The sequence below is a fragment of the Oncorhynchus keta genome, chromosome 32, assembly GCF_023373465.1.
Source record: "Oncorhynchus keta strain PuntledgeMale-10-30-2019 chromosome 32, Oket_V2, whole genome shotgun sequence".
NCBI lineage: Eukaryota > Metazoa > Chordata > Actinopteri > Salmoniformes > Salmonidae > Oncorhynchus > Oncorhynchus keta.
In genome coordinates this window covers 2345900-2364811 of record NC_068452.1, presented here as the reverse complement: position 1 = coordinate 2364811, position 18912 = coordinate 2345900, and the positions used below count along the sequence as shown (strand labels likewise).

Sequence of the window (18912 nt, the reverse complement as noted above, 5' to 3'; positions counted from 1 at the left end):
AGACCATGGTGCTTGCCTACGGAGCATCAAGAGAAACTGCCCCTCCCTACATTCAGGTTATGCTCAAACCCTACATCCCAATCCGAGTATTCCGTTCTGCCACCTCTGGTCTCTTGGCCCTCCCACCCTTTTAGGAGGGCAGCTCCCACTCAGCCCAGTCCAAGCTCTTCTCTGTCCTGGCTCCCTAATGATGGAACCAGCTTCCCCCTGAAGCTAGGACAGCTGAGTCCCTGCCCATCTTCCAAAAACACCTGAAACCCTACCCTTTCAAAGAATATAAAACAATCCCCTTCCTCACCTCAAGAAAAAGTATACTTACTCTGCCTGTGATATGTGGTTGTCCCACCTAGCTATCTTAAGATGAATGCACTAACTACCAGTCACTGGATAAGTGTAAATGTAGGAAGCAATGAGTCATACAAGAGCATACCTAACTATATCTAATGGCTGATAATCCATTGAAAGACCAGACTTCTCTGTGAACTCCTCACTCGTTTGATATCTCATCACTGTCTTTAGTTCCCCTCTCGGTCACTGGTTGACCACCTAACTCTGTTTATATCGGCCAAGTCTGTTTGCATTATGGATTGGTACAGTACTCACGAGTGTATGTATTTCTCATGGTTATGCATGTTATTTTAACAGGGTCAATGGTAAGTGTGAGAGCAAATACAGTGGATTGGTGTTTCAAGGAAGATCTTTCCTACTATGCTGTTAGAGAACACTTGCTAAAGAGGTAATTTAAGAATACGTTATCCTGACCTCAGTCTTAGTGACTGTGTCCTTGTGCATATCAGCATGTGTCGATCACACTGATTATTTCCCCCCTCTCCACATCAGGGAAAGTCAGCTGTGGGGCTATCTAGTGTAGTGCCTGTCTCTTCCTCAGGACACATGGACCCTGGTGTTCTGAGGACATGAGCTGTAGCCTGTCACTGTCTGTTATGTCAATGTGGCGTTGCTTTGGAGAGACCAGCGGGCTATACAACAAATTAGGATCAATGAGTTAGCCAGCTAACTTTAATAAGCAACCAGAAATAACTATTGATCTTCTGTTTCATTATAAAAGCTAAACTTAGATGTGTGTTCATTTGTTTAATCAATTAGATCATGCCCATCTCATGCTTGTTTTAATAAATAATTTAAACTTAAGACTATTTAGGTAAGTTATCTGGTTAACTCCTTGATCAGCGTTGTAGTAACCCCTGGTACTGAGGTTTGAGCCTGAAAATACAGCAGCTCAAGGTAAAGAGACTCACAAAGGATGATAACATGATGAACCAATGTTGAAGTTAATCTAGGCAAAGATTAAATCAAATCAACACCAGGAATTGTACAAAAATGGGGGGAATTTTATTCACTTAAAAACAAAACAGGCACAACATCGGTCTGAGCAAACTCACACACACAGACAAAATATTGACAATAATAACAGACAATATACAGTGTAAAGTCACAATATCAAGGACAATAGTGATAGCGATGATAATCGCCATGGTAAGAATGTTATGGCACAAAACAACTTGGTGTAACGACAACACAAACAAGGGCTGAAGAGCTACCAATTCTCAAGAAACGTCAATCACCCCAGTCCTTTTACCAGCCGCTGCTAAGGGGCTTGAATGAATGAATAAATATGCGTTGAAAAGTGTAGTCACTGACTGGCATTGAGCTAGGGTTAACTCAGTGTTTCCCCTCTCAATGACTCAAACTACTCAGCGGCCAGTTTATTAGGTCCATTCACAAAAATGGTTCGCTCCTACAGACAGTGAGTCACGTGGCCATGGCTTGCTATAAAAATCAGGCAGACAGGCATCAAGGCATTTCGTTACCAGTCGATTGAACGTTAGAATGAGAAAAATGAGTAACCTACGCAACTTTGAGTGTGGTATGATCGTTGCTGCCAGGCGCGCCGGTTCCAGTATCTCGGAAACGGTCGGTCTCCTGGGCTTTTCACTCACGTCAGTGTCTAGGGTTTACAGAGAATGGTGCCACAAACAAAAAACATCCTGTAAGCGGCCGTCCTGTGAGTGAAAACAGCTTGTTAATGAGAGGTCAAAGGAGAATGGCAAGAATTGTGCAAGCTAACAGGAGGGCCACAAACAGGCAAATAATGGGGGGGAACGGCATTTCGAGATGCGCAACTCATCTATCCTAGTCTAGGATGGCCTATTGCAACAGACAACCACACCGGGGTCCGGTCCTATAAGTTATAAACAAGCGCTTCCAGTGGACACGTGATCTCCAACACTGGACAACTGAGGAGTGGAAAAACATTGCCTGGTCTGGCGAATCCAGGTTCCTGTTGCTTCATACGGATGGCAGTCAGGATTTGGCATAAACAGCAGGAGTCCATTGCCCCATCCAGGCTGGTGGCGTTTGGTGTCATGGTGTGGGTAAAGTTTTCCTGGCGCACGTTTAGGTCCCTTGATAGCAATTGAGCAACGTTTCCACGCCCCAAAGAATTCAGGTTGTTCTGGAAGCAAAGGGGGTTCGACCCGGTACTAGTTGGATATACCTAATAAACTGGCCACAGTGTATATTGAAGCTGTTTTGTCCTTTACATTTGTGTGTGTAAAACGCAAAAACAGCTGGCAAACAGTGATTGTAGTGATGATACTGGATTTAAATCAGTTTCTCTCAGCCATCTCTGGTCCTCAAAGCTTCAGGCTCTATAGACTGAGTATTCCAAACATTAAGAACACCCTCCTAATACTGAGTAGCGCTCACTTAGTGTATATTTTGAATCTCTAACAATACTTTTAAATATAACAATAATAATTGTCTTTAAAACTGGCATGTTCAAAAAATAATACCTATGACATGGCACACTGGACACTGTGGGTTAAAAAATATACACGTGTATGGGCTTCCAAAAATGAACTACTCAAAATGCTGAATACATGGGCCTATTAATTTAAAAAACTAATAAGAGGCATCACTGATATGGATTCCTATATTTAGCTGGGTAGTGTACATTAGTGCACACCGTAGCAAAATATTTTGCATTGAAAAACAAAAACATTTTACATGTCATTTAGGACAAGATAAGCTCGTCCCCCCGGTTTGCTTTCTTTTTGTGACTACTGAATCCGGCCCATGTAATACAGTGATGCTGAAGCTGCATGTTCATGATCGTGATGTTGACTATTGTCTCACAATGCTACAGCACAATGGGGGCCAGAGTTGCATTGTCTGGGTTCCAATGGCATTGACTAGAATCAATTATCCATCTATGACTCTGGGATTGACTATCATTACTGGTTAGATAAAGCACATCCGGTCTACAACACTGCAACCAGAATGGAATGCACTAGAAATGAGATCCCAGTTGAATTGGGTATAGAGAACACCTGCTGTACACTATTTTAAAATGGCTAAGTATGCCAATGCCAAGTTGCTAGTAGCTAATTGTGCAGTTGCAGTATAGAAAGTATCAGCCTAGTCTTTTGCTACAATGCACAGCAATATTGTCTTGATTGTCCAAGCTAGTAAGAAATATTTTAGTCAGTCAATAAATATAGTATTTCCTTCAGTCAGTCGACAGGTCACAATAATCACTGTGCTGTTATAATGTATTCTGCCGGTCATTTGTAAATATGTTGCGTGGTTATGGCACTGGGTAGCTTTGTCCAGTCCACTACACGTTTAGCCAGCGGATAACCTCTTGCTGAGCTAATTCAATCAAAGCTGCTGTTTCGTCTTGGGAGTGTTAGAGACACCTAGATGTTGGTCCCAGTCATTCATAGTCATAGACAGTGGTAGTGGGTGACAGTCGGCGACAGTCTCTGTCACTGGAGTGGTATCCAGAGCTAAACCACAGTGGTTATAGTCTGAAGGTCTCCCCCATAGACATATAATTAGATCATTCTCTATGGTCTCCCCAGGCAGAGTCTCCCTCATAGAAATATAATTAGATCATTCTCTATGGTCTCCCTCATAGAAATATAATTAGATCATTCTCTATGGTCTCTCCAGGCAGAGTCTCCCTCATAGAAATATAATTAGATCATTCTCTATGGTCTCCCCAGTCTGAGAGGGTCTCCCCCATAGAAATATAATTCGATCATTCTCTATAGTCTCCCCAGGCAGAGTCTCCCTCATAGAAATATAATTAGATCATTCTCTGTGGTCTCTCCAGTCTGAGAGGGTCTCCCCAATATAAATAGATAATTATCTATGGTCTCCCCAGTCTGAGGTTCTCCCCCATAGAAATATAATTAGATCATTCTCTATGGTCTCCCCAGGCAGTCTCCCTCATAGAAATATAATTAGATCATTCTCTATGGTCTCCCCAGTCTGAGAGGGTCTCCCCAATATAAATAGATAATTATCTATGGTCTCCCCAGTCTGAAGTTCTCCCCCATAGAAATAGATCATTCTCTATGGTCTCCCCAGTCAGAGAGGGTCTCCCCCATATAAATATATTAAATACATTCCTATGGTCTCCCCCATAGAAATAGATAGTTCTCTAGGCTCTCCCCAGTCAGAGAGGGATCAGTTCAGTTCTCAGCAAAAGGGGATGTCATTTAAGGTCAGGTTTGACAATGTAAGGACATACATCAAACATTCACAATAACTCATAAACATCAACGTGTAAAACACACACACACTCTTCCATGCCACAGACACCCACCTCTTTCTTTCCCAAGCTAGTTGCAGTGATAAACACCTCCTCTCTCCCTCCTCCTTCACTCCTTCTCATCCTCCTCTCTTTCTTCTACTTCATACTGCTGCTTTGTATAAAAACAAGTCCCCATATTCCTCCTTTATCAGTTCCTCCCTGTCTTCTCTCCTCAGGACTTGAGTCCCATGCGGGCCATCAGCTGTTCATAGACGGTCCAGGCCATGGCTGCCATCAGAGTCCTCCTCAGAGAGCGTGGCACAGCCCCACGGAAGAAACCCCTCAGACCATGCTCCTGAAGGAGAGAAGAGTTCACTATTCAGTTGGTAAAAACAATAGTGTGCGCAAGAAGAGATGTTCAGTCACTTTTGGAGGAACATTTACGATCAATAAGAAGTGCTCCATAGCTATATCTCATGTATTAAAATACCCTCAGAATAGGAAAAAATGGAAGACCAAGAATGGTACCTTACACATAGGAAATTAATCATGTAGTGTCTATTTTCATTAAGATTCAGGCCTCACCGTATAGATGTAGCGAATGGCGTCCTTGGTGGTCCAGTGGGAGGGGCTGACCTGGATGTGAGTCTTGACCACGTCAGCTGGCTGGGTGACCACAGAGGCTAGGACTCCGGCCATCACCCCACAGCCAAAGTTCCCCAATGGGGCATAGGGTGACGAGCTCACCTCTGAGAGAAGAGACCACACAGAGAATGGTCAGACCTACACGGGCACTAACAGAAAATACAGCATCAGGTAACCTAGTGGTTAGAGTGTTGGACTAGAAACCCGACAGGTTGCAACATCGAATCCCCGAGCTGACAAGGTAAAAAAATCTGTCTTTCTGCTCCTGAACAAGGCAGTTAACCCACTGTTCCTTGGCCGTCATTGTAAATAAGAATTTGTTCTTAATTGACTTGCCTATTTAAAAAAGGTAAAATAAACATGTCATTATTCTGGATTACTTGGAATTCACATGCAAGCAATACCCCACATGGCGTTTAAAAGCTGTTTACACTAACAGATGCCAATGTAAAGAAATCCTGCTGAAGTAACACACTATTCAGTGTGTCGGTGTGACATTTTGTATTCTCTCACTCGCCCTCTTCCCCTCCTCTCACATAGAGAGTGTGTTTCTCTTACCCGGTGGCAGGGACTTTTTGGCCTGGCTATAGAACATGACGTAGATGCCAGAGAAGGGGGCGTCTCGGAGCAGTGTGGCCGTCAGCCCGGAGAACAGAGCCCTGGGCCCCTCCGTCTCACACACGCTCTTCAGAGCTCCCAGGACGCTCACGTAGTTGTACCGTCCGCTCTGCGCAACACACACAGTAATACAACACATTATACACTACAACCACAGTAGATCACGTAGTTGTACCGTCCGCTCTGGAATACCTACAGATTACCAAGAGGGTTGGGGTCGGTCCCATTTCAATTGACTGACTTGAAATGGAATTGACCCCAACTCTGAATACAGCGAAGGACGGCTCATAGTAATGACCTGAATGGAGACAATGGAATGGTATCAAACATATGGTTTTCATCTGTTTGATACCTTCCCATTCACTCCATTCCGGCCATTATTATGAGCCGTCCTCCCCTCAGCAGCCTCCACTGATTGAAAACTAACTCAATACACAACATTACACACAACTACTAGCAACATTTAAACACTAAACCAGATAGATATCCACCACCTCTGGAAACCAACGGAGCGCCATTAACAAACAGATGACACGTAGTCATACAGATGAAGAAACTAACAGGTGACATAGTTACATTAAACATTTGTAGTCGTGACAGATCAACTACGCACAGCTAGATGCTCAGTCCTTATAAAACCAACACAACAGAATTTATTCAAATGCAGATAGAAGCGTTTAATTCCCAAGGCAATCAGCTCTCCCATCAGATAACCTTCTCTCTCTCCACGCTCTCTCGCCTCTCTTTTCCCTTCATCTTCTCCTTCTCTCTCTGCGGTGGCAGGCTGCTAATTCTACCATCATCTTCTCTCTAATTCTACCTTCCAGCTCCAGCCCACAGACACCAGAAATATCCCAGCCTATCTGCTAGTGCTTGTTCTATGTTATTACTGAACCACCAACTCCTCCCCTTCCTCCTTTGTTTACTTCCTGACTTCATTCTCCCTTTCCTCTCACACACATTCTGATTCTGAACCATTCCTCATCTTAATTCATACATCCTTCCACCCCTTCTTCCATCCATTCATGCTAATCTTCCTCCAAATCCATCCTAAACATTCATGGCTGTAGCAACCCTCACCTCATCCTTGCTCCTCTCCCTCCACCCCCTTCTCTCCATCCTACACCATTGCCTCAGTCTTTTTCCATCCTGATATAGCTGTAACAACCTCTCGCCCAGTCAACCATGACTTAATCCCAGCTCCTTTCCCTCTCCATCTTTTATTTTAGTCCATCCCCATTCACAACACAGAGAAGAAGCTCTCACCTCGAAGCGTGTCTTGATGACGGTGACAGGCAGCATGCAGACCCCAGCCACGGCCCTGGCTCCGGCCCCCAGCAGCACAGCCTCCCCTGCGTTAGGGGCCCGGCCCTCCTGGAAGTAGTGCTGCTTCAGTGAGTAGAAGGTAGAGAAGTAGATCCCTACGCCTGGGATACAGCGCACAAAAGACTGGAGAGAGTTAGAGTATGAGGACAGAGATAGAGGGGAGAGAGAGAGTGCGAGGACAGAGAGAGAGAGTGCGAGGACAGAGAGAGAGGTGAGAGAGGGAGAGAGAGAGTGAGAGAGAAAGTTCAAGATGTAGATTGTAGCTGAATTCTTCTTTAAGGTAGAAACTATGGCGAAGTGGATAAAGACGGTGGAACTCAGACATGACATCCACTGAGTTTTTAAACGACGGAGCGCGACATGGTTCAACAACAATAAATCAGCACAATCAACTTTTTGGGGTTTTCAAATTGCTGCCGTCTTGGAGCTAGAATTGTTGTCATGTATATTGTGCTAATGAGAACACGATAAAAGAGTCAAGGAGAGCCATGTACAATTCAGGGAAATGCGCAAATGAGGCATTTGTGATAAGTACAGTTGAAGTCGGAAGTTTACATACACTTTAGCCAAAACTTAGCCAAAACTCACAATTCCTGACATTTAATCGCAGTAAGAATTCCCTGTCTTAGGTCAGTCAGGATCACCACTTTATTTTAAGAATGTGAAATGTTAGAATAATAGGAGAGAGAATGATTTATTTAAGCTTTTATTTCTTTCATCACATTCCCAGTGGGTCAGAAGTTTACATACACTCAATTAGTATTTGGTAGCATTGCCGTGAAATTGTTTAACTTGGGTCAAAGGTTTCGGGTAGCCTCCCACAAGCTTCCCACAAAAAATTGGGTGAATTCCTCCTGACAGAGCTGGTGTTACTGAGTCAGGTTTGTAGGCCTCCATGCTCGCACATTCTTTTTCAGTTCTGTCCACAAATTGTCTATAGGATTGAGGTCAGGGCTTTGTGATGGCCATTCCAATACCTTGACTTTGTTGTCCTTAAGCCATTTTGCCACAACTTTGGAAGTATGCTTGGGGTCATTGTCCATTTGGAAGACCCATTTGCGACCAAGCTTTAACTTCCTGACTGATGTCTTGAGATTTTGCTTCAAAATATCCACATAATTTTCCTACCTCATGATGCCATCTATTTTGTGAAGTGCACCAGTCCCTCCTGCAGCAAAGCACCCCCACAACATGATGCTGTCACTCCCGTGCTTCACGGTTTTGATGGTGTTCTTCGGCTTGCAAGCCTCCCCCTTTTCCCTCCAAACATAACAATGGTCATGGCCAAACAGTTCTATTTTTGTTTCATCAGACCAGAGGACATTTCTCCAAAAAGTACGATCTTTGTCCCTATGTGCAGTTGCAAACCGTAGTCTGGCTTTTTTATGGTGGTTTTGGAGCTTTTTTCTTGCTGAGCGGCCTTTCAGGTTATGTCGATATAGGACTCGTTTTACTGTGGATATATACTTTTGTACCTGTTTCCTCCAGCATCTTCACAAGGTCCTTTGCTGTTGTTCTGGGTTTGATTAGCCCTTTTCGCACCAAAGTATGTTCATCTCTAGGAGACAGAACGCATCTCCTTCCTGAGCAGTATGACGGCTGCGTGGTCCCATGGTGTTTATACTTGCGTACTATTGTTTGTACAGATGAACATGGTACCTTCAGGCATTTGGAAATTGCTCCCAAGGACGAACCAGACTAGTGGAGGTCGACAATTTGTTTTCGGAGTTCTTGGCTGATTTCTTTTGATTTTCCCATGAAGTTAAGCAAAGAGGCACTGAGTTTGAAGGTAGGCCTTGAAATACATCCACATATACACCTCCAATTGATTCAAATGATGTCAATTAGCCTATTAGAAGCTTCTTAAGCCATTACATAATTTTCTGGAATTTTCCAAGCTGCTTAATGGCACAGTCAACTTAGTATGTATGTAAACCTCTGACCCACCGGAATTGTGATACAGTGAATTATATGTGAAATAATCTGTCTGTAAACAATTGTTGGAAAAATTACATCTGTCCTAACCAACTTGCCAAAACTATAGTTTGTTAACAAGACATTTGTGGAGTGGTTGAAAAAACTAGTTTTAATGACTACAACCTAAGTGTATGTAAACTTCTGAAATCAACTGTACACGGGGCCGCCATCTTCATGCATCTCTGCTATTGTTAACACAAAAGAAAACAGTTGTAAAAAAAAAAGTCCTGTCGCTTTTGGAGAGCGACGTGATCTACTAAGATAGTCTGGTTCTTAGAAAAAGATTCACTAACCAAAGTGATACAGTTAGTCAGACTTCGTATACAGACTGTGTTAAAACAGGGAAAGTAAACCACAAGATGAACAGGGAAGCCAGACCGCTTCGATTAGACTCTCACCGGTGACACTCCCTTCCACAGGCCCAGGAAGCTCTCTGTCCGAATGACCTGGATAAGCACTGTCATCATTCCCACCTTAGGAGCTCTGAGACAGGAGATAAATACATGGTTAAACACACACACCCATTAAATCAAATCAAAATGTATTTGTCACATACACATGGTTAGCAGATGTTAGTGCGAGTGTAGCGAAATGCTTGTGCTTCTAGTTCCGACAATGCAGTAATAACCAACAAGTAATCTAGCTAACAATTCCAAAACTACTACCTTTTAGACACAAGTGTAAGGGGATAAAGAATATGTACATAAAGATATATGAATGAGTGATGGTACAGAGCGGCATAGGCAAGATACAGTAGATGGTATTGAGTGCAGTATATACATATGAGATGAGTATGTAAACAAAGTGGCATAGTTAAACTGGCTAGCGATACATGTATTACATAAGGATGCAGTAGATGATATAGAGTACAGTATATACGTATACATATGAGATGAATAATGTAGGGTATGTAAACATTATATTAGGTAGCATTGTTTAAAGTGTCTAGTGATATATTTTACATAATTTCCCATCAATTCCCCTTATTAAAGTGGCTGGAGTTGAGTCAGTGTGTTGGCAGCAGCCACTCAATGTTAGTGGTGGCTGTTTAACAGTCTGATGGCCTTAAGATAGAAGCTGTTTTTCAGTCTCTCGGTCCCAGCTTTGATGCACCTGTACTGACCTCGCCTTCTGGATGATAGCTGGGTGAACAGGCAGTGGCTCGGGTGGTTGCTGTCCTTGATGATCTTTATGGCCTTCCTGTGACATCGGGTGGTGTAGGTGTCCTGGAGGGCAGGTAGTTTGCCCCCGGTGATGCGTTGTGCAGACCTCACTACCCTCTGGAGAGCCTTACGGTTGTGGGCGGAGCAGTTGCCGTACCAGGCGGTGATACAGCCCGACAGGATGCTCTAGATTGTGCATCTGTAGAAGTTTGTGAGTGATTTTGGTGACAAGCCAAATTTCTTCAGCCTCCTGAGGTTGAAGAGCCGCTGCTGCGCCTTCTTCACGATGCTGTCTGTGTGGGTGGACCAATTCAGTTTGTCTGTGATGTGTACGCCGAGGAACTTAAAACTTACTACCCTCTCCACTACTGTTCCATCGATGTGGATAGGGGGGTGTTCCCTCTGCTGTTTCCTGAAGTCCACAATCATCTCCTTAGTTTTGTTGACGTTGAGTGTGAGGTTATTTTCCTGACACCACACTCCGAGGGCCCTCACCTCCTCCCTGTAGGCCGTCTCGTCGTTGTTGGTAATCAAGCCTACCACTGTTGTGTCGTCCGCAAACTTGATGATTGAGTTGGAGGCGTGCGTGGCCACGCAGTCGTGGGTGAACAGGGAGTACAGGAGAGGGCTCAGAACGCACCCTTGTGGGGCCCCAGTGTTGAGGATCAGCGGGGTGAAGATGTTGTTGCCTACCCTCACCACCTGGGGGCGGCCCGTCAGGAAGTCCAGCACCCAGTTGCACAGGGCGGGGTCGAGACCCAGGGTCTCGAGCTTGATGACGAGCTTGGAGGGCACTATGGTGTTAAATGCCGAGCTGTAGTCGATGAACAGCATTCTCACATAGGTATTCCTCTTGTCCAGATGGGTTAGGGCAGTGTGCAGTGTGGTTGAGATTGCATCGTCTGTGGACCTATTTGGGCGGTAAGCAAATTAGAGTGGGTCTAGGGTGTCAGGTAGGGTGGAGGTGATATGGTCCTTGACTAGTCTCTCAAAGCACTTCATGATGACGGAAGAGAGTGCTAGCTCAGTAACCTTAGCTTTCTTGGGAACAGGAACAATGGTGGCCCTCTTGAAGCATGTGGGAACAACAGACTGGGATAGGGATTGATTGAATATGTCCGTAAACACACCAGCCAGCTGGTCTGCGCATGCTCTGAGGGCGCGGCTGGGGATGCCGCCTGGGCCTGCAGCCTTGCGAGGGTTGACCCGTTTAAATGGTTTCCTCACGTCGGCTGCAGTGAAGGAGAGTCCGCATGTTTTCGTTGCGGGCAGTGTCAGTGGCACTGTATTGTCCTCAAAGCGGGCAAAAAAGTTATTTAGTCTGCCTGGGAGCAAGACATCCTGGTCCGTGACGGTGCTGGTTTTCGTTTTGTAATCCGTGATTGACTGTAGACCCTGCCACATACCTCTTGTGTCTGAGCCGTTGAATTGAGATTCTACTTTGTCGCTATACTGACGCTTAGCTTGTTTGATTGCCTTGCGGAGGGAATAGTTACACTGTTTGTATTCGGTCATGTTTCCGGTCACCTTGCCCTGATTAAAAGCAGTGGTTCGCGCTTTCAGTTTCACGCGAATGCTGCCATCAATCCACGGTTTCTGGTTTGGGAATGTTTTAATCGTTGCTATGGGAACGACATCTTCAACGCACGTTCTAATGAACTCGCACACCGAATCAGCGTATTCGTCAATGTTGTTGTCTGACGCAATACGGAACATATCCCAGTCCACGTGATGGAAGCAGTCTTGGAGTGTGGAATCAGATTGGTCGGACAAGCGTTGAACAGACCTCAGCGCGGGAGCTTCTTGTTTTAGTTTCTGTCTGTAGGCAGGGATCAACAAAATGGAGTCGTGGTCAGCTTTTCCGACACACACCCATTAAGCTTAGAGACTGGATACTTGAAAATAAGCGAAAGTCTAAAAAGACAGATTCACCTGTAGATATGTTCACAACACGTCTTCAGGGGTCAATTTTAGTGAGGAGTTGTTAGCATGGAAGTGTGTCTAATTAGCATATATGGGCCAAATGAGGGGATTCAAACTGTCTGAAAGCTACTGAAGAGGGATTCTACCCTGCAGTATGTGCATCTCTCAGCGTGTTTGTATCGGTGTTTATGCAAGTATACATGCGCGAGTGTGTGTGCCTGTGTGTCTCCGGCTCTTTCTGTGTATGTGTCCTACAGACTAGAGCTGGGACGAGAAACCAAAAATTACCGACACTGACATTCCATATCATACCGAAGAAATTTTGCGAATGCATATATGAAAGCATCACGCTGCCGGAGCACAACACTTTCATCTATGCCATTTTATTTGAGCCAATCAGAGCCGTGTTCTATCCCAAGCTTCCAACACCTGCTGTTGGCAGTTCTCCCAAGTGATGTTGCGAGTAGCCTTGTTCATTAGCGGGGTCAAATGAACAGAGACAAACAAACTGCTGTCCCAGAAATCCAAGAACAATTGCTACCAAATAAGGACGCTGTGTCCGTTGTTTGGGCCTATTCTGGTTTTCAACCCAGTGACATTGAGCAGAGTGAGGCGATGTGCTTGAACTGTCGCACAACTATAACAACCACTCGAGGTAACACCAACAACTGTTTCCACCTTTTGAAACACAGGCAGGTAATACAGCATGACGAACGCATGGCGAAGAAGAATTAGGCAGAGGTCAACAAGTGTCATGACTAGGACTGTCATGAAAAGTTGACAGCGGGTGACTGTGATGCAAATAACTGCCTGACTAACGGTAATTGACTTAACTAACATAAACGTGTTTAGCATTTCTGGCTACCACACATAGCCTACAAGCCACTGATGCAGACCTTTGGAACATATACATCAACAACCCAATAAGGAATCGTTTGCATACACAATGCAACACACACTAACCGATGGAATGAAATTACAGATGACATAACGTACCACATCACAAAAGAAGATGGTTCACAATCTGGACAAGAAATACAATGTCATGGCAAAATAGCATCGGAGCTGAAACGGGTGCAGAGCAGTATTTGGCAACAACTGAAATGTGATCCAGTAGGACGGCGAAGCCCTACATGTCATTGACACTGCACAACATCGAAGCTGAAGCTGCAGGTGCTTTGTAGACGGTTTAAAATACAGGTCTCTTCCTGTCGCAGTGTTACATCATCTTTTAAACGCTGGATCACCTGGTAACCAAATAACTTAGGATAATATATTATGGCCATTTCTTTGACACAGTGTAAATAGGGTGCAAACGGAGAGTAACTGTGCACCTCCCCCAAAAATAATTTAGCCTAATTGAATCGCAACAAATGTGTCCATTTATGGCGATATGGATTGTTGTCTGTATTGCCGAGCTCCACTACATACCCAGGCTTCATGGTGTTCTGCAGGGTCTGCAGGCGCGTCTTGACCAGGTCCAGAGGCTGGAAGAGCAGCGTGGAGCAGGTACCGCTGAGGGAGCCACACATGAAGGCCTTGAGAGCTGGATGCGCCTGCGGGGGGCATGGAGCGAGTCGGGAGGAGAGAAGAGGGTGAGAAAAAAAGAGGACGAGGGATAAGCACACGTCCACATGTCATTTTATGTGTGACTGATGCTAAGTACACGGGCATGTAGGAAGGAAATACAGCTTACACCGCACAATCCGTTTGTGAAAACACAAACGATGCCCTAAAAGGCTACGCACAGTACGGAAACATGTTCATGATATATGCACAAGTACACGCAGATATAACAACACAACCAGTGGTGATGGAGATGCGTGCAGACAGTCGACACACAACCAGTGGTGATGGAGATGCGTGCAGACAGTCGACACACAACCAGTGGTGATGGAGATGCGTGCAGACAGTCGACACACAACCAGTGGTGATGGAGATGCGTGCAGACAGTCGACACACAACCAGTGGTGATGGAGATGCGTGCAGACAGTCGACACACAACCAGTGGTGATGGAGATGCGTGCAGACAGTCGACACACAACCAGTGGTGATGGAGATGCGTGCAGACAGTCGACACACAACCAGTGGTGATGGAGATGCGTGCAGACAGTCGACACACAACCAGTGGTGATGGAGATGCGTGCAGACAGTCGACACACAACCAGTGGTGATGGAGATGCGTGCAGACAGTCGACACACAACCAGTGGTGATGGAGATGCGTGCAGACAGTCAACACACTAACAGAGGAGCTGTCATGGCGAATCACATGGAGACTGAGCATTCTCATTATTCACACGTCTGATGGACATACATGGAAGGGGGAGATGTACACAGACAAACACTAAATATAGCTCGAGACGCAGGGATAAATGGGACACACACTGATAAATACCAACACACAGGCGCATGTACATACATGCATACATACATACATACATACATACATACATACATACATACATAAACCATTTCACTGCACACTCCCCTTACTCATCTGGACAAAAGGAATGTATATGTGAGGATGATGTTCATCGACTACAGCTCAGCCTTCAATATCATAGTGCCCTATAAACTCATTACAAAGCTCACGGCCCTGGGTCTGAACTCCTGCCTATGCAACTGGGTCCTGGACTTCCTGACGGGCCGCCCCCAGGTGGTGAAAGTAGGCAACATTACGTGCTCGACACTGATTCTCAACACTGGGGCCCCACAAGGGTGCGTCCTCAGGCCCCTCCTGTATTCTCTGTATGGCCTCACACAGTTCCAACTCCATCCTCAAGTTTGCTGACAACACAACAGTAGTAGGCCTGGTTACCAACAACTACAGGGAGGAGGTAGGCACTCTGACGGCATGGTGCCTGGTAAACAACCTCTCCCTCAACGTCAGCAAAACAAAGGAGCTGATTGTGGACTTCCGTAGGAACCAGGTCGGACAGCCCCCATCCTCATCAACAGGACCGCGTGGAGACGGTCAAGAACTTCAAATTCCTCTGTTTAGAAGTCTTAGAAAAGCTAAAATGGTCAAATCACACGGACACCGTGGTGAAGGAGGCAGAACAACTTCAGGAGGCTGAAGAAATTGGGCCTCTCTAAGAGGGCCCTCAGTGTTCTACAGGAGCACCATCGAGAGCATACTGTCGGGCTGCATCACAGCCTGGTACGGCAACTCCACTGCCTCTGACCGTAAGGCACCTCAGCCAAACGCACCACTGGGTGCACACAGTCTGCCCTCCAGGACATCTACAACACCAGGTGTTGCAGGAAGGCCAAGAAGATCACCATTGACCTCAGCCACCGTAGCCACGGCCTGTTCTCGCAGCTTCCATCACTCAGATACAGACAGTACAGGAGCATCATGGCTAAAACTGGAAGACTGGCCAATAGTTTCAACACCCTGACCATCAGGCTGCTGAATAGCTACCACGTCAGCATCCTACTACCCCATGGACATTTCCTCTCCACCCCAATGACATTCATCACTGTTGCAGATGTAAATATGTACATTATTATTATTATTTCTATTGTTTTATTTCACTTGGTCCCCAAACCCCCTCAATGGTCAATTCAGCCTGCTTCTCCCCCCCAACAGTCTTTAGTCAGCCTGCTGCTCCCCCTATGTTCATCCTCCACCCCCTTAACAGTCTTAGTCAGCCTGCTGCTCCCCCTATGTTCATCCTCCACCCCCTTAACAGTCTTAGTCAGCCTGCTGCTCCCCCTATGTTCATCCTCCACCCCATCAACAGTCTTAGTCAGCCTGCTGCTCCCCCTATGTTCATCCTCCACCCCATCAACAGTCTTAGTTAGCCTGCTGCTCCCCCTATGTTCATCCTCCACCCCATCAACAGTCTTAGTAAGCCTGCTGCTCCCCCTATGTTCATCCTCCACCCCCTCAACAGTCTTAGTCAGCCTGCTGCTCCCACTGTTCATCCTCCACCCCCCAACAGTCTTTATTCTGCCTCAATGGACATGTATTTATTCATCACTGCCCCAGTTATGTTTATAGTGCTATTTCTATTGTTTAATTTCACATTGTCCTGCAGCAGATGTTCACTGTACCATCCAACTACACCTGCAACCCTGTACATGTGAATTTTAAACACTCAATCTGAAACACATGGACACACAAACATATATACACACTCTCTCACAAATGACACAAAGACATATCGATGCCGACAGGCATGGCGATTAACAATGACTTTTAAAAGCATGTAGACGCAACTGCACAACAGCATAGCATGAAAACGCATCCACCTTGACAGTAACACACACGACACTGGCTATCCTCCCTACCTTTCCCAGGATGCTTGAGGGTTTGCCTCCTTGAGAATCCTGTTTCTGTTGCATGTCTCCCTCTTTCACCTCTCTCCCTCTCTGTGCTGCTGCTACGAACAGCATATTACAAAATAAGACATCTCCATCTCTCACTTCTCTCTCTCTCGATCTAAAACACAATGGTTTGCTTCTCGATCTAACATACAATGGTTTGCTGCTGCTATCCCTCTTCTCGCCCCCACCTACAGGCTTCTAAATTGGTTTCTCTCTCAATTGCTCGTTGATTCGCACACACACACACACAAACAGAATTGCGCTGATCTCTCCCCTCCCCTCTAAATCGCTTTCTGACAAATTTTGTCTCTATGAAATGATGTATGAGTCATGCAGTGGCTGTGTCTCTGTCTGATTTAGACTGTGTGTGAGAGTGTCTGTGATTTAAACTGTGTGTGAGAGAGTCTGTCTCTGTGTGACACTAAATATGGGTCACTGAGAATTGGATGGTGGTGGGAGTCTGTTTATGCAAATTAATGTGTGACTTTCAGCCTGTGTGCACTATACGGTCTTCCCCAGGCCAGGATGACATAACCAATGTAAAATTAGTGTAGTAGAATAGTACGTTTGCACAGAAAATACAACTTTCTCCGTCTATGGCAGCCTCCTTTACCCCGACGTCACAGGCTCAGAACACATTCTCATCATTACAAAAAAAAAGGTCATTTTTCTGAAGAATGCCATGGCAACAGACAACTATGACCAATAAAGGGCTACCTATAGAACATTAAAGGGTGTTAGGCCTCACCTCCATGCACTTCGGAAGATTATAGTCAAATCCTGCCCATGACCGCAGGTATTCAAACCAAATATTTGCAGAAAACGAATTTAGCTAACTGTTTGTGCCATCATTCTATTACCAAACATTGCACCTGCAATGTTCAAGTAAATGTGTTTTAGTAACATTTGTGGAATTTGGTAGAAGTAGTCCTTGTGCAGAGAGTTGTATGGTTTGTTTAACTCTGCAGTCATTGGTTTTTATTTGACATACATTTTAAATTAGATCTGCTCTATGTACATATTTATATGCTTCCTGTTCTTAATTTCGTTTTTTGCGTCTTAATTTTGCACACCAACTACAAACATCTTAAGATATATATTTGGTTATGGAAAATATATTTCACAGCGGTTTATATGGTAAAAAAAAACGATACCCAACACTTTTGTCATATAAACTTAAATTAGGCTAACTATTAGATTTTTAGCAACCAGGAAATGGTGGAGCGTTTTCTGCAGTTTTAAACTGAATCTTGAGACTGAGTATCACTCCGTCAGTCAGGTAAGCTCGCTTGTATAGTAACAAAGACGAAGATGCCAGGTGCCTGTGAACTACAGTGTTCATGTATACATTTGTAGCTAACGTTACTAACTTACCAGTGCAAACTCCATTTTTGATGATGCAGTGGATGAATCCTGAAGGAGCGATTCGAGCGCCTCCTTCCCTTCTCTTGCCGTCTTGTCGCGGTTTGTTTACAGCCCCAACTACAGTGAGGGGGTGAATAGCTATACCAATTATATACGCACTTCAACATAATGATGCAATGTTTTGCAGAGACTCACTACAGCTACTGAACTATAAAATGACTACATCAGGTCAAACTGAATATATTAGTTCAAACTGAGCACACTAGTTAGCTACCTCTTTAGCTATTGAAAGTGGTCAAATGACATGGACACGGCACGCAAACATACCTTACCTGGCTTTGAAGTTCGCTAGGGATCGATTATTAATTTCAAAGACATTTTCCCGTTAAGTCGGTCACTACACCAACTAGCGAACTGTTAGCCGAACCAAAAACTAGCGACTTAGTAAGCGCGGACCTTTGAGTAATACTTGAATTGTGTTTAGCTAAAATACTAATTTTACTCGTTAGATAGCTAGCAAACTGTCTCACCAAAATGACGCAATTAAGCCAACGTTAGCTGTACTGACTTCGCAAAAGTAGTTTGCTGGCTTTGTACTAAAACGTTTGACTGCTCACAGCAACCGACGAGTATTCATCTACTAGCTAGTAAAATATAATTCACTAGATTTAAAACGTAGACAGCCATGCAGTTACTGCCATCCACTTTATTTTTTTAATTTTTTTTTTACTGTCAAACCTGCGTAGTGAGAGATAAGCAATTTCCCCCCACGTCGCCCCAAGCACCTCTCTGCCCTGTACCAGTCGGGGCCAACCGGTTTCATCTCGCTTTCCACTGCAAAATATAGTGGGAGGGGAGCATAGGCAATATTTATAGTTATACTCGGAACCCTCTGGTGGTGTCCTTGAGGACTGCATGTGTAAATACTGCAGCTAATTTGTGGTATCGCTCCTTTGTTTAAAACTCCTGTTAGTGTGAGAAAATGTTTTCACTGCATC

General features: G+C 44.8%; 1 protein-coding gene across 4 annotated transcripts; it reads right to left on the bottom strand.

Moving 5' to 3' along the window:
* Positions 1 to 1331: 1331 nt before the first annotated feature.
* Positions 1332 to 18754, bottom strand: LOC118389315 (mitochondrial glycine transporter B-like). Of its 4 annotated transcripts, none has more exons than XM_035779239.2 (8): positions 18242 to 18754; positions 17924 to 18031; positions 13648 to 13772; positions 9529 to 9613; positions 7094 to 7276; positions 5768 to 5936; positions 5150 to 5313; positions 1332 to 4919 (listed from the first exon to the last, which is right to left on the bottom strand). In XM_035779239.2, the coding sequence occupies exons 2-8, from the start codon at positions 17936 to 17938 to the stop codon at positions 4797 to 4799; spliced, it is 864 nt and encodes a 287-aa protein (XP_035635132.1). In that variant the 5' UTR covers positions 17939 to 18031; positions 18242 to 18754; the 3' UTR covers positions 1332 to 4796. The 4 variants fall into 4 exon arrangements, 3 of the variants coding, with proteins under 3 accessions (XP_035635132.1, XP_035635131.1, XP_035635130.1); XM_035779238.2 differs by having other exon boundaries at positions 18247 to 18754; XR_004826710.2 differs by lacking the exons at positions 17924 to 18031; positions 18242 to 18754 and adding an exon at positions 16514 to 17697 and having other exon boundaries at positions 5150 to 5347.
* Positions 18755 to 18912: the final 158 nt, after the last annotated feature.